This window comes from Microtus pennsylvanicus, chromosome 1, assembly GCF_037038515.1.
Source record: "Microtus pennsylvanicus isolate mMicPen1 chromosome 1, mMicPen1.hap1, whole genome shotgun sequence".
In the NCBI taxonomy this organism is placed as follows: Eukaryota; Metazoa; Chordata; class Mammalia; order Rodentia; family Cricetidae; genus Microtus; species Microtus pennsylvanicus.
In genome coordinates this window covers 164,242,541-164,267,675 of record NC_134579.1, presented here as the reverse complement: position 1 = coordinate 164,267,675, position 25,135 = coordinate 164,242,541, and the positions used below count along the sequence as shown (strand labels likewise).

General features: G+C 47.6%; 1 protein-coding gene and 1 pseudogene across 1 annotated transcript; one reads left to right on the top strand and one right to left on the bottom strand.

Moving 5' to 3' along the window:
- Positions 1-366: 366 nt before the first annotated feature.
- LOC142833192 (elongation factor 2 pseudogene) lies at positions 367-2,807 on the bottom strand (annotated as a pseudogene).
- A 10,504-nt stretch (positions 2,808-13,311) lies between these two features.
- Positions 13,312-19,095, top strand: Cd24 (CD24 molecule). The gene is made up of 3 exons (XM_075944490.1): positions 13,312-13,710; positions 14,049-14,225; positions 17,453-19,095. Exons 2-3 carry the CDS (start codon positions 14,157-14,159, stop codon positions 17,612-17,614), a joined length of 231 nt encoding a protein of 76 aa, XP_075800605.1. The 5' UTR covers positions 13,312-13,710; positions 14,049-14,156; the 3' UTR covers positions 17,615-19,095.
- Positions 19,096-25,135: the final 6,040 nt, after the last annotated feature.

Here is a 25,135-nt window from a genome sequence, read left to right as displayed (position 1 = left end):
TGACATGATAAAATAATAACATTTTGGGTACCTCAGGTATTTCCACATCAGTCATGTTTGTGGCTTGGTACTTTGGTAGCAGAAGAGGATTTATTTATTTATTTTTCAACCTCTGAATGTGTTTATTTACAGACTTTTGACATCCGAGCATTTCTGAGAATGATAGCGTGGTGTCCCGCCTACCTCATGACCTGCCAGTCCAGCCTGCAGAGGGGACTTGCTGCCTTGGAATTCCAAAATAAGTAGAATCCACGTGTTAGCGCGCAGCCATGGCAGATGGCCCCACAATCTCCGGAGCAGCACTATGGGACAGTCTCAAGGTGTCTTCTGATGGGCGGGCACCATGCAGTGTCCGGCAGTGCCAAGTGACTACAGTTTGTCCAGGAAGTTGTCCAGCGCAGGGATGCCCTCCTTCAGGCCTTTGCGCTTGCTGGTCTCAGTGACTACTTGGCCGGGGCGGCTGCTGTTGTCAAAGAGGTCCCCAGGCAGGATCTGCCAGTGGTCGAACACACACTGGGGAAGGCCTGGCCACCCGTGTTGGAGCGCAGATCGGCTGTGAAACCAAAGGACTCATTGACAAACAGGTAGGCCTTGACCACAAACATGGGGGTGCCAGCCACCTGGGACTCCTCAAACACATGACCACGCTTCCTGTTCAGGACACCATAGATGCCACCCACAACTTGCTCAGGACACTGGATCTCCACAAGGTAGATAGGCTCCATGAGGCAGGGCTGTGCGGTCAACACACTGGCATAGAGGCAGCGCTAGGCTGTGGGGATGATCTGGCCACCACCTCGGTGGATGGCATCAGCGTGCAGAGTCACGTCACGAACATCGAATCGCACACTACGCATGTTCTCCTCACAGAGAGCGCCCTCCTTAGTGGCCCACTGGAAACCAGCCACCACGCTGTCCTTGATCTCATTCAGGTACTGCACACCCTTGGTGATGTCCGTCAGGATGTTGGGGCCGGTGCCGTCAGGCCCCAAGCACCAGATCTTGCGGGCTTCGGCGACATCCCACTCGTACTTCTCAGCCAGGTAGCGTGCCCGAGCCTTGAGCTCCTAGTGAGCAGAGACTTCCCCCTTGTCGATGTCCTCATACAGGCCATCAGGGAAGGGCAGGACCTTCATGTACAGCCGGTTGTGCTTGTTGGGTAACTTGGACAGGCACAAAACATTCGACTCCTTGCTTACTGTCTCCCGGTATGAGACAACGGGGTCCGAATTCTTGATGGGGATGCAGGCACGGTCTTCTTCCAAGTCCTTGAGGCAGATCTCCAGGCGCAGCTCCCCTGCTCCGGCAATGATGTGCTCCCCAGACTCCTCGATGATGCACTACACCATGGGGTCGGACTTGGCGAGTCGCTTCAGCCCCTCCACTAGCTTGGGCAGGTCGGCAGGGTTCTTGGCCTCCACGGCCACTCTGACAACAGGGCTGACGCTGAACTTCATCACACGCATGTTGTGCGCCTGCTCGAAGGTGGTGATCGTCCGAGTCTTCACCAGGAACTGGTCCACACCGACCAGCCCCACAATGTTCCCACAGGGCACGTCCTCGATGGGCTCCACATAGCGCCCCATCAACAGGATGGTTCTCTGGATGGGCTTTAAGTACAGGTCCGCCTTCTTCCCAGGTGTGTAGTTGGGGCCCATGATGCGGACCTTGAGTCCCGTTGACACCACCCCAGAGAACACTCTACCAAAGGCATAGAAGCGGCCTTTGTCGGAGGTTGGCACCATCTTGGAGATGTACATCATGAGAGGGCCCTTGGGGTCGCAGCTTTTAATGCCCATGGCAGCCTTGTCATCAGGCGGCCCCTCGTAGAGCAGCTCACAGCGGTACTTCTGCGCGGTGACAGGGGACGGCAGGTGGATGGTGATCATCTGCAGCAGAGCGTCCCCTGCAGGCAGCCAGCGCCACATCACAGCTTTGAGCAGCGGCTTGCCCTCCTTGTCCTTGTCCTCGCTGTCCAGCTTGATGTCCAGCTTCTCGATCAGCTTGGCCGTCTCCTCCTTTCTGAAGTTCATGATGGCATCGAACACCTTGAAGATTGGGTCCAGGATGAGCTGGCAAAAGGTGCGAGGCAGCTTCTTCCCATCAGAGCTGTTTGCCGACTTGCTGAATTTGCCATTCGCTGGATCAAAATACCTGTCTCCCCACAGTTTCTCCATCATATCCTCCACTTTCTTGGCCCATTCGGCTGGCCCCAGTTGGCCCTCACCCTTGGCTGCAAATTTGGCTACATACATCTCTGCGAACTGCTTCAAAGTGAAGGCCCAGCCATGAAGGCCAGAGCCGAAACCCACGGTGCCCAGCACGGGGTCGATCATGATATTGCCCATGGGCACTCAGACGCCAGACACGCAGTTCACCACCACCAGAGCTCCATTGGTGACACGCAAGGCAGCTGTCACCTCCGAGAAGTCGACGTGGCCTGGGGAGTCGATGAGGTTGATGAGGAAGCAGGAGCCGTCCTTGCTCTGCTTGATGAAGTTCAGGTCGTTCTCAGACAGTTCATAGAAGAGGGAGATGGCAGTGGGCTTGATGGTGATACAACGCTCCTGCTCGTCCTTGCGGGTGTTGGTGAAGCGGGTCTCCCCAGCTTGCGCAGAGGCAATGATGCCGGCCTTGCACACCAGGGAGTGCGTGGTCCACGTGGGCGATGACAGACATGTTCCGGATGTTGGCTTTCTTGTCCATGATGGCACAGATCTGGTCTATCGTGAAGTTCACCATGGTTGCGGATGGCGCTGGATTCTCATTGGCAGAACAGAAGAACGAGCTGCGCCAGCGATGGCGGCGGCTGCAGCGGAAGAGCCAGAAGAGGATTTAAATAACTCAAAGTTCTGGCCAGCTTTTGCTCAACCCTCTGAGAAACCTCATGAAAGGCAGATGATGGTAGGGGTAAATGGTGACAAAGGAAATGAGATTGAGCTGAGAAAGCTGAACAGTTGTTTCCCACTGTGTTGTGGTGCTAAAGATTGAAGCCAGAGCCTCAAGGATGCTACTGAGCTTAACTCTAACACCCCATTGCTTCGTGCTGTGGTCGTTCACATTTGTAACCCCAGCCCTCAGGACACAGACGCAAGGGAACCTTGGGTTTGAAGGCAATCTAGGCTACACGGGAAGACTTTCAGATGCACGGGAGCTGGGCATAGAGCTCAGTTGGTGGAGTGCTTGTCTAACAGGCAGGAAAACCCTGGTTTGCTCCAAAGCACCATATAAAACTGCACGACACCACACACTTGCAATTCCAGCACTTGAGAAAGGAAGTCAGGAAGGTCAAGAGTTCAAGACCACTGTTGGCTACGTAACAAGTTAGAGGCCCGCTTGGGTAACATGAGACTTGTCTTAAAAAGAAAAAAATCTCAACCCGTTCAGTGAGACTGAGCCACTCTCTATGAGGTACCACTTCGGTGCCACCACACTGGGACCAAGTTCCCAGCATGTAGATCTCTGAGGGACAAATTACATCTAAACCATGCCACTATGTTAAATTCAATAGCTATCACAATCATTTTTACCTATGTGCCTAATAGAGAAATTTGAATTTAAAAATAGTGGTTTACATTATATTGCTGTGAGTCTCCAAACATTTCATGTAGCTTATGTTGTCCAGTGTACTCAGCTGGACACCATATCTTTAGCACCACACTTATTGCTGAGCTCGTGGACTTAAAAAAATAGCCTGTGGGCTGGAGAGATGGCTCAGCGGTTAAGAGCATCGCCTGCTATTCCAAAGGTCCTGAGTTCAATTCCCAGCAACCGCATGGTGGCTCACAACCATCTGTAATGAGGTCGGGTGCCCTCTTCTGGCCTGAAGGCATATATTGTATACTAAATAAATAAATATTTTTTAAAAATTAGCCTGTGTGCTTGAGAGAGTGTGTGTGTGCACGTTACACAGTGTCTGCTCAGAAGTCAGAGGACAACGGTCAGGAGCTGGTTCTAACATATTCTCCCCCACCCCCACCCCCAGGCAGGGTCTTTTTTGCTTTTTTGCTACATACTCCAGGTTAGCCTGCTTGGGTGCAGGGGATTGTACCCCTGTGGTCAGGATTTTCAGGCAAGTGCTTTTTACCATGTCTGAGAACTTGCTGTTGATTTGACAGGATTTAGAACCCTCTAGGAGACCTCAGGGCTGTCTTCCAGAGTGTTTCCCGAGAAATGTGACTGAGGAGGGAAAAAAAAATCCATCTGAAATGTGAGGGCACTGATTGGCTGAGATCTGGACTGCCACGTGACCTCCCAAGTGCTGGGATTAAAGGCATAGGCCACCACTGCTGGGAAGACTTGTCTTAAAAACAAAAACAAACAAACAAGCAAACAAGTAGCAACAAAATGCTTCTGGATAAGAGGTCGGATTAGAGAACACACTGCCAGACGGCCTCTAAGGAGATCCTAAAAGACAGACACTACTTCAGAATGAAAAGATGGAAAAGATATTCTAAGTAAATGGAGCCAGGAAAAAAAACCAAAACAACTACCACTGTTTAGGTACCTGGCAAAACAGACATCATGCCAAAAGTAGTTAGAAACGATAAAGATCTCTGTCCTGATGATTAAGGTACTGAAGTGATGGCTCAGGGGTTAAGAGCACGGGCCGCTCAGGTTGTTCAGTCCTGGGGAATCCAATGCCCTCTTCTGGCCTCTGTGAGTACTGCATGCATGTCATGCACAGTCGTGATGTAAACAAAGCATATATGTAAAATGACAAATAAATAAATATAAAAAAGTAAAAACCAAACAAAATTCCCCTGCACACTGTTGTATGATAAATGTGTCATTGAAGAAATTAGAAAAGAGAATTAAAAATTCCTAAAATCAAGGCTGGATGCCGTGGTACAAGCCTTTAAACCTAGCATTTGAGAGGCTGAGGCAGGATAAGTTCTGTGAGTTCAAGGCCAGCCAGAATTGCACAGAGAAACCCTGTCTAGAAAAACCAAAAAAGAACACCAGCGGTGGTGGCGCACACCTTTAATCCCAGCACTTGGGAGGCGGAGGCAGGTGGATCTCTGTGAGTTCGAGGCTAGACTGTTCTACAAGAACTAGTTCCAGGCCAGGCTCCAAAGCTACAGAGAAACCCTGTCTCGAATCCTCCACCCCTCCAACCCTCCCCCAAAGGAAAAAGACTTCCTGAACAGAACTCCAGTTGTTGAGAAATAAGGCACACAACTGACAGATGAGACCACGTGGAAGTAGAAAGCTTCTGCAAAGGGAACAGATAATTGAGTGGAGACAGCTTCTAGAATGGGAGAAAATGTTTGCTCACTACACACCTGGCAGACAATTAGTATTTAGCATATACAAAGAATAAAAGGTAAACAATAAAACAGATGAACCAATTGAAATAATGGGTTTTGTACTGAACTGAGTTCTCACAAGAAGGCACAGTCCATAAGTGTCCTAAAAGTGCTCAATGCCCTTAGCTGCCAAGTAAATACAAATTAAAACTACCTTTAGATCTATTTCTCCTTAGTCAGAATGGCTGTCACCAAGAAATGAATGACAGCAGATGTTCATGCTCGTGAGGATGTGGGGAATGGAACAAACCCTTATTCACGGCTGGAAGGAGGACAGACTGGCTTCCAGTTCATATCTTCCCAGTGGGGAAGTGTAGAAAGAAAAAGACATGGAAGGAAAAACAGACATCTTTTCTTGGAAGAGGGAAAGAGTTTGCCTCATGTTTTCTGACTCCAGGAGATCCCAGGAATTGCTGCTGCTGCTCTGAGGTCACGCTGGCCTCAGCCAAGGGTTGGCCTCATTGACACCAGTGGCACACAGCTAGAAGCAGGGCCTGACTGTTTTGGGATTGTGTGGCATTTGTGGCTGATCAACTGCACCAGTTACCCTAGTTATTTCATTAATCTCCCAGAAATATGGCTACCCATTTGTGACCAGAACATTGTAATTGTTTTCTCTTGAGTGAACAGCGGGGAGGCAGAAGTCGTGTGCACAGCGGCTCCCAAGCCTGGACTGTGTAACCTCCCTCTCAATTCTCAGGCTCTCTTTCTACACACACACAGTTTTCCCGTGTTCTTCTATTGCATTTATTTATATATATGTGTGGGTCACACCCAAGCTTGTACCACAGGATACAGGTGGAGAATAGCAAATTACCATGTGAGCTGGGGAGATCAGACTCAGGTCACAAAGCTTGGTAGCAAACCCCTTTAACACTGAGCCATTTCACTGGCCCCTAACTACATATATCCTTTCCAGATGTTAGGTGTTGGGAGCTGTGCAGCCTAGTCTCACCTGCCTGCCTTTTACAAAGAGATGGAGACATGGGACCCTCTTGTAGAAAAGGGAATTTATAAAAATATATCTTACGGACATAAAATAATTGTCTGGGTTTGAATATTATTGTCCTTAAAGCGTTGTGCCCATGTCTATTACTTTTAACTTTGTAACTGCAAGTGTCTACCAGCTGACATAAGTACTGTAACAGCAGGGTGTGTCAGCCTGCAAACTGCTGAACTCTATGTCTAGAATAAGGTAATGCAGCTGATAGGAAGGTGTATTGGGGAAGCATAAAGGGAACAATGGGGGCTTTCATATTGATCATGGTATATTCCTTAAGTTATGATGTATTTCTTAAAGTCAAAAGTAGAAGCCAGTAATTGCTGTGGGACAATGGTCTTGTGCTTTGTAAAGGTTTGTTACTTGTACTGTTTTAATAAAATGCTGATTGGCCAGTAGCCAGGCAGGAAGGGCAACCAGGCAGGAAGTAGAGGTCTGGCAATGAGAACAGGAGAATTCTGGGAAGAGGAAAGTCTCAGTCTGCAGTCATCACCCAAACAGAGAAGAAGCAAGATGAGAACGCCTCTCTGATAAAAGGTACCAAGCCACGTGGCTAACACAGACAAGAGTTATGGGTTGAGATATAAGAATTAACTAATAAAAAGCCTGAGCTAATAGGCCAACTAGTTTATAATTAATTTAAGCCTCTGTGTATTTCTTTGGGACTGTGTGTTTCTTTGGGACCGAATGGCTGCAGGACCGGGTGGGACAGAAAACCTCTGGCAATAAGTAATAAAGCTGTTTATGTAACCCTGGTGAGAAAAAAATCTGTTTAAACATATATAATGAATAAAAGATGGCCTGAGATATTCAGTGCCACTTGAGTGCGATCCACTTGGTGGTTAAAGTTTTCCTTGGGCTGACACCCCTTTCCTGCTTGGCTTGGGACCTGAACCTGACTAGCCGGCAGTTAGGGATTGAACTCTGGGTCTTGTACATAGTAATTTATCTATTTTGAGACAAGCTCTTTCTATAGCCCTGGATGACCTGGAACCTTTTATGTAGGATCTGGCTTGCCTTGAACTCATAGAGAGCCAACTGTCTCTGCCTCCCAAGTGCTGAGATTAAAGGCATGCACTACTATGCCTGGCATTTTATTTTATGTGTGTTTTTGTCTGCATACATGTTTGTAACCACTTGTGTGTCTAGTGCCCAAGGATGTCAGAAAAAGGTGTTGAATCCCCTGGGACTGGAGTTACAGATAGTTGTGAGTTTTATGCGGGTGCTGGGACTTGGATCCAGGTCCTCTCCAGGAGCAACAAGTGAACCTAACTGCTGAGCCATCTCTCCAGCCTCTGCATCACTTTAATCTGCAAAGAAATGTTTAAATGAATATTGAGAAGAACCTTTGTTTTTAAACCAGAGCTCTGTTGATTTTAACCCAGGCACCCTTCTTCAGCAGAGACAGTTAAGTCCCTCTGGTCCTCTTTGAATGGATGAGAAGAACAAATGCTTTTTCCTTAGAGTGACATCCTAACACTGTATTGAACAAGATGTAAGTCCTCATCTGCTTTCCATATGCTGGCTGTGAGCCTGGAAGAGCCCTGTTAACAGATTTAGAACAGATTTTACCAAGATGGGAAATGCCCTGTTTTTGGTAGCATTTCCTTTGACATTCCATTGTTCTTTTGAGTTGTAAAAGTATTTTATCCAACTTTCCAGTCTACTTAAAACCTCACTAATCTCTCACAGCGTAAGAGTCCTTGTAGCTTTAGCCCTAACAAAACATTAAAATCTGAGAACAAGCTTGGGGTATAGCTTAGCGGCAAGGCACATATGCTAAATTCACCCAGCACCAACCCCCTCAAACAAGAGCCTCCAGACTCATGAAACCAGAGGGACACAGAAGTGGGACTAAGTCATGCAAGTGTTAATATGCATAGACTCTCGCCTTCTTCCAATTTCACTGCTCCGGAGCAGAGGATCATGGGACTCAGCCTGCCAGCAGCACATGGTGCACACTCCAGTGGTCCAGACTTCTTTTGTGAGGGGCAAGTGGCATTTCCTTTCGTCTAGAACTTAATTATCCCCGTTAGGCCCGGGCTCTGCCTCCTGCCCCCGGGTGGGCAGGAGCCTTTTTACCAGAAAGAGCCCACCCAGCTCAGGCCTTCCCAGGAGGCTGAGACTGTCCCCTGAAACTTTTCTCCCTCCACAGTCCCCGTAATTCCAGGAACTGGGGTGAGTAACTGACATTTGCAATGTAAGCTCTTTTTCTATAGCATAGTTCCCGTTTTTTCTTCATTTTTGCTATGAACCGTGTTGTATGTGTGTGTGTGCGCCCGCAATGCACACGTATGTACCACCTGGACTTGAAGGAATGTAGTCTCACAGTTGTTACAGAACAGGAGGATGAAATGAGGAAAAGCTAGACTTTCTGTCCAAGAACCCGTGAGTGATGAACCAAGAGCTCCCAAGGCAGGCCGCGAAAGCAATTCCGAGGCCACGCGGTATAGAAAGTCAGCTTCCTGTAAACATGCTTTGTGTGAGTTGGGAAGGCCAAGGCCACAGAATACTCTGCTTGCTAATTTGCCCAAATAATTTGGTGTTTTGTGAATGTGTAATAGTACAGCTGGTTTACAATGAAATGTCATGGCTGCGTCCTGGCCTCAAACTCTCCTCAGTGGCAAAGATTACCAGTGTCATGTATGTCTCTTTGGAAAGAGTTTTTCTTTGACTTTAGAACAAAACAAAACAACAAACCATAGGATACTCAATGTATTGGATCGTTTCACAGAGAAACCCTGCCTTGAAACCCCCACACCCAAAAAAGAATTTGTCATAGAGATTTCTTCATATAATAATATACAGGCATATAACATATATGTTACATATGTATGTGCACACATTAATACATATACTATATAAAAGAATTTAATGTTCTTTTGCAGCTTAAATGACTGTAATATTTTATAGTATAAATAAATTATGATTTCTTTAGCCAGGCCTCAATTTCTGGATAATTACTTGATTTTTCAGTTTGTTATCATGTGGCAACTAATTATTGCACATTAATCCTTCATCCTACAAGTTGGTTCTTCCCCTCCCCTAGACAGGGTTTCTCTGTGTGTAGCTCTGGATGTCTTGGAACTCACTTTGTAGACCAGGCTGGCCTCAAACTCAACGAGATCTGCCTTCCTCTGCCTCCTGAATGCTGGGATTAAAGGTGTGCGCTACTACCGCTCAGCTATACAAGTTTATCTTTGGACTAAATTTCACATTATTATTAACATTGGAGACTCAGTTGCCAGAGGCAGACATGCAATATTAACACTAACAAATGTATACTTTCCTACGGGACCTAAGAGCTTTTCTCACATCCTTGCCAACACAATAATTCATAAAACTTTAAATTTTGGCCAAAGACTTTAAGAACTCCTCCTTTACTTTTAATACTTTTAATTCCCTTAAACAAAAGCAACAACAATACACTAGGGGCTTTCAGTCTGGGTCACCTTACTTCATTTGCATGTAAAAGTAGCCCGGACTGTTTCTTTTTACAGTTGTTTGCTTGTTGGGTGAAGCTGAATATCTGGGGGAATTTGAAGCAATCTAGAGGAAAAAAAATGACCTCACTGCAAAAGAAACTCACAGTGCTTATTAGCTTCCTGAGCATCAAAAATTCTGGCTTTTTTATTAGCACAAAGGGAGATGTTCACTTTATTGACAGCGCGCGCTGATAATCCCTGTGGCCAGCAGAGGGCAGCACATCCCCACAGAGTGTCTGAGAGAAGCCACCGGCTGATTCTACCGCCTTAGCAGGGACCTCAGGCCACACCAGCCAGAATGCTAAGCCGCTTGGTCACTTCCCCTGCCTGAGTTTAGAACTGGCGAGAGTGAAGGACAAAGCTTTCCTATACGACCTAGAAAAACTGAAGAATCGAATGCCAACTGAGTGCAGGGCAGCACAGAATTAAGAAAGAGTATTGTGAGCACAAACATCATTGAATAGAAGGGAATTTTAATTAAATTCCAGGCACTGTTTGTATAATAAAGCACGGAGGCATACTTTATTGCATTAACACCTTATTTCACATCCATTTTGCTAAAAACTGACAAACACATCAGATAATTTAGCTCTGTACTTAATCTTGGTTTTTCTCTAGAAATAAGACTTACCGTTTTAAATCAAAATGCAAATTAACCTTTCTTACTATTAGCCCATTTATCCGATATTTGAGTGCTCGGTGTAGAAGATACGGTGTGTGTGTGTGTGTGTGTGTGTGTGTGTGTGTGTGAACAAGACATAGTCTCTGCACCCTTAGCCCCACTCCCAGGTCCTGGAATTGAATCTCGGGCCTTGCTGCATGCTCGGCTAATGGTCTCCGCTGGGCTCTATCCCCAGTCCTTTTATTCCTACTTTGAGACAGGGTCTTGATAGGTTTCCAGGTTAGCATTGCACTCACAATCCTCCTGCCGTAGCCCCTCCTCTCTCCTTCTCTTTCTCTCTTTCTTAGTTGGCAATACCAGGGACTGAACCGAGGGCCTTGTACATTCTGGGTGAGTTGTACCACTGAGCTATACCATCTACCCAGGTCCCTGTATTTTGCAGCAAAGCAGAAGTAATTTGGAACTTTGTAACTTGGGCGGTGGCATCATAACTGACTCGGTGGCTGTGGCCAGGTTTCTTAACATCTCTGTGCCTCAGAGTAAAAATGACAGCCATGCCATTTGTGCTGCTGACCTCACCGATACACAAATAAAATGCCACATGAGGGCTGGCCAGATGGCTCCGTGGGGAAAGGTGCTTACCATGGAGCCCAACGACTCGAGTTTGAATCTTAAAACTTGCATGGTAGAAAGAGAACTGACTTCTGCAGGTTCTCCTCTGTCCTTCACATGTGTGCTGTGGCACATAGAGCCCCTCCTCCTCAACACAAAGTGAACAGAACACAGAGGAAAAAAGAAAAAAAAAACACCACATACACATACTTGGGACGGTGTGTGTGTGTGTAAAGAGATCGAGGGATTTCAAAAGCCACAGAATAATGCCCACAGCAACATCAGAGGCAGCTTGATGCATTCTTGTGAAAGCAAGCACCCTGCTAAATGTCAGAATTCGTTCAGTTAGGGCTGTGTCCCCTGTACATAGGTGCAGTCACAGGTGCGGTCCGCAGAGATGCTGGAAAGCAGACAGGCTCCTGGGAACAGGTGGAGCAGGATTTATATCCGGGCTGGACTCTCCTGAGCGCCGCAATCAGTCTAGCTGGTCAGCATTCCTTTTGGTGGTGCCTGCAGGAAGTGTGTGTCTTACCCGTAAAATTTCACCCAGAATGTCAGGCTACAGAGCTGTGGTCCCCGGCATTCCGGAGGCTGCGGCAGAAGGATTTAAGAGTTTGAGGTCAGCCGGAGCTACACTGTGACTGTCAAAGAGCAGCAAGAAAGTAGGTCAGAGACAATTTCAGGAAAACTGATCTGAGTTCTAACATTTTCACACACGTATTAATACATAAACTAATCAGTTTCAGAATCACTCCATGCAGTATTTTCTCTGTGAAATGGAAATTGGACATGTGCAATGGTGCTAGCTATCAGTGGCTAAGAGAAAAAAAAAACTGTGGCAAGCTGGAAAAGCAGGAAGAACAGACTCACAAACAAGAAGCTCAAAGCCGAGCTCTACTTCTGGCTTTAAGAGCAGTAGGTCAGTCAGTAGCTTCTTGGGAGATGGGCAAGGGGCCCGCTGGGAATTCTCATGTCTTCCTCTGTGGAGGAGGTGGGTTCAGGTGGAGGTCCCATACACCTCACCGATTGTGGGCACTGCCTCAGCCCCTTGTTGTTTTGAATCATGGAGAGAGAAGGAAGATAAATACTTTTTGTTTCCTGCTAGCTCCAGGCAGGGAGCAAACATCAAGAGAGAGCGAGCACTCACCCCCATACACAGAACTCTTTTGTTGTTTGTCTTGATTATGAGTCAGGGGTCTTACTATGTAGCCCAGGCCTCCTGGAACTTGTAGACCAGGCTGGCCTTACAGTGAGTGATCTTCCTGCCTCCGCCTTCTGAGAGCTCCAATTCCAGGCATGCGCTTCCACACCTGGGGCACAATAATTGCTTAATAATCCATCAATTATAGTACATTTTAGCAAGGAAGACGCTGCCTTCCGCCCCAGGTACCAATGTCTCACAGCATTTGAGCCCCGACAGCCCGACTCCAGAGGCTGTATTGTTAACCACGGCCCCAGCACACTTCCTTAAGTTGATACCAAGAATGGGTAGCGCGGGTAGTAAGTAGTTCCACAGGCCTGTCCTGGGGAACCTCTGAAGACAGGGCGCTTGGGATTAGGAGCTACTGAGTCAGTCGTCCTGGAAGAGGAGTGCTGGGGCTCTGCACAGAACAGCATTTCTCTACAGTGTGGTAACTGTTAAACAGGAAAGTCCACTGGAGCTAGACAAAAATTCCTGTGTTCCCAAGCACATCTACACGTGGAATGTTACTGAGAGGATGTGGCTGGCCGGTGAGGCTCAGGCCAATGCAGTCACAAACCGACGACTATGGATTCCATTGTTTAGTTTGCTCCCATAAAACTAACCTTGTTTTTATGAGGCTGTTCTGCAAAAATTGAAATTTAAACAAATTTCCATCGTTGCTAGGTTTGGTCTGTTTTGTTTTTAGGTCTGTAAAACACGTGGGCTAAACTTGAAATCGAAAGGTCTAAGTCCTGTGATTAAAAATTTAAAAAGTCTACCATTAAATTATTTTAAAATTTGCTTTAAAGTTTTCACAATAGAAGGGCTGAGAGATTCCATTAAAATGTGCAGACAGATGACTAAATTTTTTCCCACCGGCTTATCAGATTACTAACTGGCAACTATGGAAAAGAACTGGCTTGATCGTGAAAGCGTTCGCTTTTCAAACGAATCACGAGCAAGTGCTGTCCCACAGAGCTACAAAAAGCGCGTTCCCCAGGAATCCCGAGTTCTGGTGGGACCCGCGGCCGCGACAATTGGGGGAGGGGTGTCTCCAGGGTGGTTGAGTCTTGGTCTCTAAGCCCAGACGGGCTGGAGAGCATTGGGACCGACTCCCAGTCCCTCATGGTGTCCCGCCCCGTGGCCGTGCGCAGCCGGCTGTTCCCCAGGTCGGGGTGGATGCCGCCGGAGTAGCCGGGGTGCGCTCCGCTGGATACAGGACTAGAGGAGCTCAAAACACAAAGCCAGCAGCTGCAGGGGCAGCCACCCAGCGGAGCATACTCACGGCTGGGGCTAGGGGTCCCTGCGAACCCTGCCGTGCAGCCGCCCAGGGCCAGCGCAAGGCGGCGCCGGGTCTCCTTGCCAACCCCGTGCGCCGCGGCCAAGGGTCCTGCCAAACCTGCCCAGTTCCCCCTTTGCTACCGACCCTTGAGAAAACCCAGCCCGGAGCTCCGTGTAGCCCGCGCGGCGCCTGCGGCTCCGACTTTTCGTGTTGGGGGGTAAGATGGCAGGGCCCGGGAAACAAAGGAAACTTGGGCCGGGCGGCGTGTGTGGTTCGCGTGCTCGCCCCGGGTCCCGTGTGGGAGTCGCCTGCGCCTGTGCACGCAGCCCGTCTCGGGGAACCCTAGCCCAGCCAGAACCCGCGACGCCCGCCCACCTGCCGCGCTGGCCGCCCCGGGACATCCCAAGTGGCTCCGGGCTGGGTGCAGGCGGCGGGGGAGGGGGAGCGAGAACTGCGCGCGGAGGGTGGCGGGGCGGGGAGGCGGCCGGGGAGGAGGAGAGCTCGAGTGGGCGGGCGCCGCACGTCACGGCTATTGTGGCTGTCCCGGTATATAAGGTCCCGCCGGCCCGCCGCGCTCCCCACCTTGCCTGCGCCCACGCGAGCCCAGCAGATCTCCACGCAGCGAGCATCAACAGAGTCGCGCCGCGCGCCGACGGAGCGGACATGGGCAGAGCGATGGTGGCTAGACTGGGACTGGGGTTGCTGCTTCTGGCACTGCTCCTACCCACGCAGGTGAGGCCCTGCGCTTGGTGTGGCACTGGGGCCGCACCCTGGGGGTGTGTGCGTGTGTAGGAGGGATGAAGTCCCTATCTCCGGCCACGCACTGGGGTAGGGAGAGAATTTTGTGTGACTGACTTGAGGAATCCACGATGTGGACTCCCTCGAGAGAGCGCCTCTTCCCCTCCCACCGAGGGTCTTCGCGCTTCCAGCGAACCACACAAAGAGAGGAGAGAGAGGACGGTCCCCCTCGGGGAGCGTGGCACACGCCCATCCTCCGTCGTCCAAACTGGTTTGGGGATCGCCCAGGAAGCCCTGGCTGAGGTTCTACCTCCCACCCTAATCCTCTGTCCTGAAGCTTAGCTAGGGACCCCCCAATGCTACAAACTCCCACGGTGCGACCTCACACCTCCATCCCTGACCACCTTAGGAGCTCCAACTCCCTCTAGATCCGCTAGCTCTAGGGAGGCGGAGCGGCAGGACTTTAGTGTTCCGAGTGTCCGTCAGGCTTTGTCCCAGCCACCGCCGCTTTTTCTTTAGATCTGTCCCGGGTACAGATCTCACCCCCAACACCGAGGGTGGCGCTGCTCTGGCTGCGTTGGCGAGAGGCTGAAGGCGCCGCGCCCAGAATAAGACCTGAGTCTGGGAGATCAGGGAGGGACTCGGAAAAGCAGTCGATGGCTTTCCACCTCCTTCGATTCGCTCAGGAGTGTCGCCCCTGAAAAGTTAGGTGCTCTGAGTCGTTGGTCCCTAGACAAATAGGCTCCGGGCTCACCTGGGAGAGCAGCCCAAGAGCTTGGAGCGCGCTTCGCCTTCCCCACCGTGGGCAGGGTAACTGTACCCCATTGTCTTCTTGTGGGTTGGCTGTGCCCAGGAGCCTTCTTCAGCCCCCCACCCCGCCACCCGTGGAGGAGGGGCTCGGCCTCTAGAAACCCGCTGGTTTCACTCACCCAGATTTCCTTCTCCCCAGTCCCTCACCCCTATCGAAATGTTAAGAGGGAGGTTTCGATTAAGCAAATCAAGGGAGCTTGATGGAGGAAACTGTTTAATGCCAATTTAATAATTAAAAATTGTTAATAGTGTTGGAGAGAACCCCTAGACTTTCAGATTGGTACACTAGATTTTTTTTTTCTTTTTTGCCACCTGCTGTACTAAAAGCTCTTTATATAAATAAAGAACAGTTATTTTCTGGTGCCCCAGACAGGCTCCGTGTTTTAAACAATTCAGCATATTAATGTTCTTTTCATGGGAATGCCACTTCCTGATAGGACAGGGTCTGTCTTACACACAGTAGGCGCCCAGTAAGTATAATTGACTGGACCAGGTTTTTGTTGTGGGCAGTCTACTTTGGATACAGTTTGTACATTTCTTTAGTCAATATTTGCTTAATGGCCTTAAGCGTGTAGAACAAAAGGCGCTAGTGCTGATATAGGAGGGTTTATCTTCGGATCAAGGGGCTGCCGAATGTACGGGTGGCTCGTTACTCGGTGCCACGTCGTCCTCCCTGTTGCCTGTAATCGGAAGCTCTTGCAAGCCCTGGCAAACCCTCCCTTTCAGTGAGGGCTGAAAACTCGGATCAGCCTTTGTTCCATGACAAAGGAGAGTATCACGTGCCTCGCTGGACTGTGCATTTCGTGGCTCGCAAAAGCAGCGGTGGCTATGCCACTAGGATGCTGGGACACAAGGGGAAGCCTTGGTTCCTGGCCACAGCGCTGAGCTAGTGACCAGGCGTTGAGACAGTGAGATTTAACTTCAAACCCTGCCTTTTGTGAAGGTAGGATGCTTTAACTGAAGTCCTTCTGCCTTAGATCAAGGACTCTTCAGTATTTCTGAAATTTAGATGAGAGTAATCATTGTTTTTATTAACCTCCAGTGCTTGTGATCAAATCCAAGGGCCTGCAGATGCTAGAAAGTGTTCCGCCAGTGCTATCCAGCCCTAGGTGGTTAGCTCCCATTTTTCAATTTAAGATAAACATTGTGGCCAGTTTTGGGAAGGGTTATAATTTCAAGATTTCAAAGGAGCAGATAGGATACCCTATGTGCTTTTAAGTTTTAAATGTTAAGGTATTTCCTTGAGGTAATTGAGGTAATTGTTGCCAGGCTGTGTGAAACCAGAAAGACTCAGCATACCAGGATGGACCATGACCCAACAAACTAGTACCAGAGACCTCAATAATTTCACAAGTGTGTGCACACATCCCCCAGACCCCTCATACTACACACAAGTATTTTGTTTGTTTTGTTCTTGTTTTTGAGACAAGTCCTATTGAATAACCCTAATTGGCCTGGAATTTGATCTTTAGACCAGGCAGGTCTTGAACTTAGAGAGACCTGCCTGCCTCTGCCTCCTTCTAAGTGCCAGGATTCAAAGTGTGCGCCACAACTCTGAGCCACACACTAGCCGTAAAAATCCAGGCTGGCCTTAAGTTCTAGATCTCTGTTTCAAATTTTCTGGTGCTAGGGTTACAGATTTAAGCCACAGCCTGGCCCAACTTAAAAACGTCCCCTTGTCTAGGGAAACAGGAAACCTTGCTGCAATGCTAGCAAATCCATATAATACCAGAAACCAGACTAATCAGATCTTTTATTACATTATGCAGAGTTAGAAACAGTCCTGCTCTTGGAGCTTATGTAGTCTGGAGATCTCTTTGTTTTTTGAGACAGGGTCTCCTGTAGCCAAGGCTGGCCTTGAACTCTTGATCCTCTGCCTCTGCCTCCCAAATGCTAAGATGGTGCCTCATCACACCTGGCTTGAAGAACTTTTATTCTTATTTATATCCTCTAGGTATCTATATAGGTGGTTTTAAAATTCGGATAGGTAGGACCAAGTGAACTCAGAATTTAAAGTTGTGGCTAAGAGGACAATGGGGATGAGCAAACTTTTTTTTTTCCCCACGAGACGGGGTTTCTCTGTAGCTTTGGAGCCTGTCCTGGAACTAGCTCTTGTAGACCATGCTGGCCTCGAACTCACAGACATCCGTCTGCCTCTGCCTCCCAAGTGCTGAGATTAAAGGATTAAAGGCGTGTGTCACCACCACTCAGCTGGGAAGAGCAAATTTAGGGGGGACTCAGGGACTGGAGGTGTAGATCAGGGGTGGAGCTATCCCCCAAATCCTGTACTTGATTTCTTCTCCGGCAGCAACAATAACTATTATCTGCTTGAGTGTTATCAGAGTGTAAATGGAACTAGCTATGAATGATTCTGAAAATTCATCTGTGACTTTTTTTTTAATGTATTTTAGATTTATTGCAACCAAACATCTGTTGCACCGTTTTCAAGTAACCAGAATATCTCTACTGCCCCAAACCCAACTAATGCCACCACCAGAGCAGCTGGTAGTGCCCTGCAGTCAACAGCCGGTCTCCTCGCCGTCTCACTTTCTCTTCTACATCTCTACTGTTAGAGACTCGGGCCAAGGAACGTCTCTACTTCCCCATCTTCTAGACCCACCCCAGATGATAACCACAAGTCCAGTGTGACCCAGAAGAAACAGGTCCACATCAAATTTGCTATTACCACACCTCAACAGAAAACACTGAGAATTCACGTGAAGGGTTTGACAGTTGGTGAATGCCAATATTGAATCTGCTGGAGTTTTATGATCACGGCGAAGATAACAGCCCGAGCTAACATGATTTCCTTGAATGTGGCTTAAGAAATGTGGACACTTAAAACTCTAACTTGAAATCAACGTAGGTTTTTTGTAGAGATAATGATGGGATGTGGGACGGAGATTCAGTTTTCATTGGCTCATTCAACCTATAAGGCCATAACACGGTTAGGTGACCTTAAGAAGCTTCTCTGATGCTATTTATGTATATGTTGGAAGGAACTACCAGGTGTTACTTTAAATCCTCATTGTATTGTTTCCTTACTACTAATTTAATATGCTAAGCTCTAGGTAAAGTTCTCCATTGTTGAGCCGTTCTCTTTGGAATTGAACATTTTCCCCCCTCCAGTGACCTTAGTGACGTTATATTTGACCTTTATTAATAATTGACATGTGCCAGGCAACAACGGATTGGAATCTACCCCCAAATCCAGCCATCATTAAATACATCTTATTTCAAAAGTCAAATAGTAGGCATTTTCCATCATCTTTTCTCACAAAGTGTGCCAGATTTCCTTACGTAAACTGGTTCCAGAGAGCAGAATTATGTTGACCTCAGCCAATTTCAAAATTCTGCTTTTTATTTCTGCATATGTTGAGGGGTTTTCATAATTTAAAGTGTGGTCTGTTAGGAAGGCAAAATTATGAATCTTGAAATTCTAAAGGCAAATATGCAAAGGAGCCAAAACCATAAACCTAGCATTTGGGGCGTGAAGCCTGGAAGCTAACTTGCATTGAATTCACAAAGTCTTTTATACAATTTCTGTAAATACTTTTTTTTTAAAGCAGAGAAACAAAACAATGGATCAGAATAGCCACATTTGGGATACTTTGGTTTTCAGTTCATATTTTTAGATAGTTTGACATTGGTCCTGTGCCTGAAAGGGAGCTTGGCTTTACCGTGAGTTTTTCCAATGCCTTGATACACACATCCCTTCTAAAACATAGACATTCCTTGAAAAAAAAATGTTTCGTTCGCATGGTCACACACTGATGCTTACACATTCTGGGATCTAATATGGCCACAGTAGTCTTGATAACCAGTCATTTTCTCCACCTTCAGAAACTTGCCTGGGAGCAAGGAGATCTCACAGACCCAAAGCTACCGTGTGTGTGAATGAACACTCCCTCTCGCCTCGTACCTGAATGCTGTACATCTATTTGATTGTATATTGTGTTTGTGTATTTATGCTTTGATTCATAGTAACTTCTCATGTTATGGAATTGATTTGCATTGAACACAAACTGTAAATAAAGGAAAGAAATGGCTGAAAGGGTAGTCTGTTGATTTTTTTTTTTTTTTTTGGTTCTCTTTTGTTTTTGGAGACAGGGTTTCTCTGTGTAGCCCTGACTCTCCTGGAATTTGCTTTGTAAACCAAACTGGCCTTGAACTCACAGAGATCCTCCTGCCTCTCTGTCTACCAAGTGCTGGGATTGAAGGTGTGCACCACCACTGCCTGGCTGTGTCTGTTGAAATTTTGAGTGTTTCTTGTACAATAAGCATAAGTGATCATGGCTGTTAAATAAGCCATTGAGGCTTCATCTTAACTGAAATATTGCGTGTTTGAAAGGCCAGCTAGCAGCAGGTTGGGCCACAGAATTTCATCCACCTCCTTTGTCTCCCGAGTGCAGGGCTCCAAGTTGACATCTGTAAGCCTTTCGTGAGGCACACCTACTTACTCAACAGCCGTTTGAGTGCCAGCTGTGTGTCAAGGTACCCATGACCGACGAGCTTGGATGCCTTTGAGAGGAGGAAGTCTCTATGTGATGACAGCAAGATACGTGTCACTCTGAGGACAGCATCAGCAGGGCTGGGTTCAGGGACTGGGCTGAGAAACCGTGATGGCCTTGAACATTGGGTTTGATGTCTGAATGACAGGAGGTAGTGAGGGAACATCTAATGGGCTGAAGATGAAGTCTTTATCATCCCATCCCATGGGATGAAGTCAGGACCACTTTACCCCATCTACCTGGGGTCTACAGATCCCTCTGTTTTTCTAAGCTGGCTGCTCCCTCCTGCTTCTTCCACACACCAAATGCATTTCTGGACCCCTACCATTTTTTATTGTGGTTCTGGGACCAGGCAGAAAGGGTAGGCTGGGAATGACTGTCCTTAGGTGGACTTCCATGAGCAATATTGGGCTTAGATGATCTAGAACACTTTTCAGTTTTATCTACAGATTACTCCATGCAACACGGAGCATACTAGGTTAGTGTTGGAGTAACTGACTAGGTTAATGTTAGAGCAACTGAGTCCTATTTTTTTAAGACATCCCGACAGCAGTTTCCCATCCCTCTCCTCCACCTCCCAGTGTCTGCCCCCACCCCATCCGTTTCTCCATTTCCCTTTAGAAAAGAGCAGGCCTCCCAGGAATATCAGTTGAACAGGGCATCACAAGATACAATAAGACTAAGCACAGACTCTTCTATCGGGGCTGGATGTAGCAACCCAGCAGGAGGAAAAGGGTCCCAAGCACAGGTAAGAGAGTCAGAAAGCTCCCCTCCCAGTGTTAGTTCACACACACACACACACACACACACACACACACACACACACACCATCATCATCATCATCATCACAGTCATCTTGTCACAGATCACTGAAGCATCCTTTGTCTCCAGATGAAGAATAGCTGTTGTGCCTAACCTAGAAGTATTTTGCTCACAAACAGAAACATCCCAGAGGAAGATACACAGTCTTGGTTGTGTTAATTCTCACCCTACTTTGGTTTTAGTGTTTGCTTTTGTTTTGGAGGCTGTCTCATTCTATATGTAACCTAAGCTGGTCTCAAACTTAGGGTGACCTCAGTGTCCTAAGCCCTAGAAAGGTAGTCAACACACATTTCCTTTGTTGTTGTTGTTTGCAACAGGTCTTGCTATGTGACTTGGGCTGGTCTTTCACTCTTTAACAAGGCTGTCCTTGAACTCATGATCATCTGCCTCTGCTTCCTGAGTGCTAGAGTTCCAGATCTGTGTCACCATGCCTGGCTTGTGTTCATCCTCAGTGTCCCGTAACTTACAATGACATTACTATAAATTATTAATACATTTTAAGTCAACTGAAGATACAAGAGAGGAGTGTAACCTAGGGGCCGTGTGGCTGTGGCTAGTATCTATAGCTGCCTTCTTCCTTCCCAAGCCAATATCTCCTTTCTGTCAGTATGCATTTTATCTAGTTGTGATTCTTAGACCGGCAGAGTGACCCATGCATGTCACTTGAAGTTTGTTGTAGGTTTCTGCTGATTTTAATCACAGGGCATGGTAGCATTAAGAGAGAAGCCCTAAGATCAGCCCCTTTCTTTCCTTCCTTCCCTTCCCAGGCTCGTCTGGAACTCAGAACACTCTTCTGGCCTCAGCTTCCCAGGCGGTAGGATTAAAGGTGTGTGCAACCACACTTGGCTTAGAGGTGTGTTTTCCAAGCTCATTTCCCCTTAACTTCTGTTGTAGAGTAACAACCTAATTCCCCCTTGGTGAGCAGGATCAATGATGATTAGATTAAGTCCTTTATTTGTACTTTGATACAGTCTTTAAGTGACTGGTGGCTATCTCAGCTTCTAGTTCAATGGGATCATTGTCTCCTGGTGGAAGCTTCCTCTTCCTCCTCCTCCTTCTTTTCTGTTTGCTGTCACTTGCATGGTTGGGGACGGAACCTAGAACCTCACAGATGCTGAGAAAATGCCGGGTCACTGAGCTATGCCCCTCGTTTTGTTGGAATTACTCTTTTTTAATTCTTTTTTTTTTTTCAAGACAGGGTTTCTCTTTAGCTTTGGAGCCTGTCCTGGAACTAGCTTTTATAGATCAGGCTGGTCTCGAACCCACAGAGATCCGCCTGCCTCTGTCTCCCGAGTGCTGGGATTAAAGTCGTTTGCCACCGCCCGACCAAATTTTTTTATTAAAGCATCAAGGACCTCTAGATGAGCAGAGCAAGAGGTCTTAGATGGAAGTAAGAATTTCGGGAATGAATCATGAGGAGCAACAGTGGTGCCCACTCCATTTTCAGTTTGACTCACGGTTCCGTGAGCTGTTGTAGAAACGGCATCATACCCAAGCATGGATCGTTAGCTCCCTGAAGGATGCAACCCCAGTCCTGAAAGCTCCAGCCTTTTGCTGGCATGTTAACAAATTTTCAAAGGAATTTTTTTTTCTGTCAGGCCAGCTGCTTCAGGATTATAGGGAATATGACAAAATCAATTAATTCTTGACCATGAGCCCCCTGCCACACATCCAGTGCAGTGAAGTGGACATGGATGGATGAGAGTTTGGTCAGAGCATTGCCTGAAGGCAACCCACATCCGGAAGAACTCTATGTATTCAAGGACGAACAAGATGCCGTTGCCCCTTCTGTGATGGAAGTGGCCAGACTTATTTAAACTTCCTCGGGCGATGGGCTGGGCAGCCTGCAGGACACTGTCTGCAGGGACTGAGTGTTGGTTTTTTGCTGCAGCAGAGTGGGCACCCAGCTATGGCTCTGGCCAGGGTAGACATACGAGATTATGTTTCTGAGCTCCTGACACTTTGGCTACTTTGGTTATAAGCTTATCAGTCAATGCCAGGGATGGGTGGCATAAGAAGCTGTCTGGGCAACACAAATGGGCTACCCTGATTTCTTGGTTGTTTACATATTTCTGAGGGCACCTTTCGGTGAGCACTCACACGGGACAAAAACATCGCATTCTTCTTGTATCTCTAGCTTCTTCTCAGAACTTTTTGTCACCATTTTTCCTACTCATGTCCCTTCCAACCCTATCCAGTCAAGTATTGGCCACAGCCCACGAATCAGTAAGGCTTGATATTTGTGGTCATTACTCTTTTTCCAAACCTTTGCCCGTAATTCTGTCGGGGGCGGAGGGGGCAGTTCAATCACCAGTGACCACCAGGAATGTCTTAGAGATATTTGTAAAACTGTCTCTGTCCATGCTTGTGGAACGCCAGCATATTGCACAGAGCCAGATCCAAGTCTTCTGTCTTGGTCATCTGATCGTGAGGCTGTTGGTGCAGGCTGGGAAAGAGGAGGCGATACAGCTGGGGGAGGGGCCATGGACATGTCTTGGCTCTTTCTTCACATAACTTATTTGTGCCTCCAGGGCCGTCTGTGTACAGCTTGACATCTGAAGGCTGCTGCATCCCACAGCTGACTTCACTACCTAGAGGGTTCCATTGTCAACTCGACTAGGTTGGAAATCGTTATGGACACATACTTCTGGGTGTGCCTATGAGAATCTTTCTTGAAAGGTTTAGCTGAGGAGGGAAGATTTCCTTTGAATCGGGTTATACTAGCCCATGGGGCTGGATCTCAGACTGCATATAAAGGAGAAAGCTAGCCGAGGAGCGGCATTTGTCTTTCTCGGCTTCCTCACTGTGGATACAAAGTAACTAGTCACCTCAAACTTGTATAGCAAGTCTTCTCAGCCCATAGACTGGACTCTCAAACTATCAGGCAAAATGTACCCTTGCTTAAATTGCTTGTATCAAGCACTTTGTCACAGCAGTAAACAAAATAACGAGGACAGGAAGTTGATACCGAGAGCAGCGCTGTCACCGGGGTTAGCCTGACCATGTGGTCACAGGTCTTCAGAGCTGGTTTACAGAATAAGGAATATGTTGGAACTAGAAAAGCCCTAGAATACTATAGTCAGCCCTTTGTGGGCTCTTCTAGGGGAGGGTTTGGAAAGCCAGGATGCTAAAGGAAACCCTGGCAGTCCCAGCCCACATTCTGTCTGTGTTCTGAGAACATGAGGGAGTAATGAAAAGTAATTTGCTTAGTGCAGAATCTCAGGTCAGGATAGCCTTCAGTCTGTCTATGCGTTTCTGTTCACTATTGTTACGCGGTGAGATAGGGAAACCAATAGGACAGGAAGGTAGGAAAATGTGCTGTTTGGCTAAGAAAGCTGCTTAGGGCTGTAGACAAGGAAGGTTTGCAGACAGCTGTAATGGTTAAAGAGGTTAGCGCTTTGAAAAAGAAGCCTGGTACTGTGTACTGACAGGGACGACAGGGCGAGAGCCCACTCACCGAAAGAAAGCTGCAATTTAAGAAAACGCAAATTCATCCGAAAGGAAAGAGACTGAATTATGAATGGAGCAAAAGGGGCTCCCGGATCAAAAATAACCACCAGGGAAGTGCTTCCCTAGGGTCAGTACACAGAAGTCACTGTAGCTGTGCTTCAAGGGGTCCGGTGCTACATCTCAAGCTGGCAACAGAATCGGGCAGTGCGTCTTATGCAGGCGCAAGAGATGCAGGAGTAATGGGAGCTTGGGCCAAGGTTTCAGGAAGCAACTGAAGGGAAGAGATGTGTAGCAGGGTCAGATTTCCTACTAGCAGGCCCAGAGATGTCCCTGTGTGGCGCTTATGCTGCAGACCCCAGGATGTTGGAGATATCAAGGCCATGAGATGTCCATCTAGGAAAGCTGTAAGCACTGAATGGAGCTGCCTGAGGTTGGGTGGCGGGGAGGGTGGGGCTGTAGGAGTGTTGCAAATAACAGCCAGGTCGCTGAAGCCCTCTGGAGCCTAGGTCGCTGAAGCCCTCTGGAGTCTAGGTCGCTGAAGCCCTCTGGAGCCTAGGTCGCTGAAGCCCTCTGGAGCCTAGATGACTCATTAATGAGTCCCTTTACACTAGACATGAAATTGGAGGATTTAGTGTTTCCCATGATGCTTTGGGTTTGTTTGGCTGTGTTTTTTTTTTTTTTTTTTTTTTTTTTTGCTAAGCTCCCATTCTCTTGGAATGGGAGTGTTCACTCCATGCCATTGTATATTGTGAGGATGTACCTTGTGGGTTTTTTTTTTAATTTTTTAAAAACATTTTTCTAGAGGCTTACAGTTAAGAGATTTCTGTCTTGTGTTTCAGGAGAGACGTTGGGTTAGTGGTGGGAATTCTAAAGACAGTGGGACTGGTAGAGAAGGGTTAAATGCATTCTGACTTAAGAGAAGAAAATGAGAGTCCCAGGGACAGGAGTGGGATGGTGCGAGCCACACAAAGAGCCGCGCCCGAGTGTCAAGAAGAAAAGCGGTGTGAGGTCATGGTGGGCTGTACACCACACCAGGAGCCCAAATGAGCCTCCCTTCCTTGAGTTGATTTTGACAGGTGTTTTGAACATAAGAGCTGACACCAGCTCATAATAAGATGTGTGCACCTCAGTGTGCATGGTGGCCCCCGATTAAGAGTGCAGGCCCTGCTAAGGCATAGTAACAAATCAACAGCTGTTCCTAAAGGGAAGGAAGGAAGGAAGGAAGGCAGAATTTTGCCAGGTCCATCATCCTAGCTACTTGGCAAGTTGAGGCTGGAGAGTTCAAATCCTGCCTGTTTAGAGAGTGAGTTC

Bases quoted from the DNA above. Each gene is read 5' to 3' on its own strand.
- Cd24 (XM_075944490.1), top strand. From the start codon at position 14,157: ATGGGCAGAGCGATGGTGGCTAGACTGGGACTGGGGTTGCTGCTTCTG. The intron at 14,226-17,452 runs GTGAGGCCCTGC...AATGTATTTTAG, and splicing joins CACTGCTCCTACCCACGCAG to ATTTATTGCAACCAAACATC.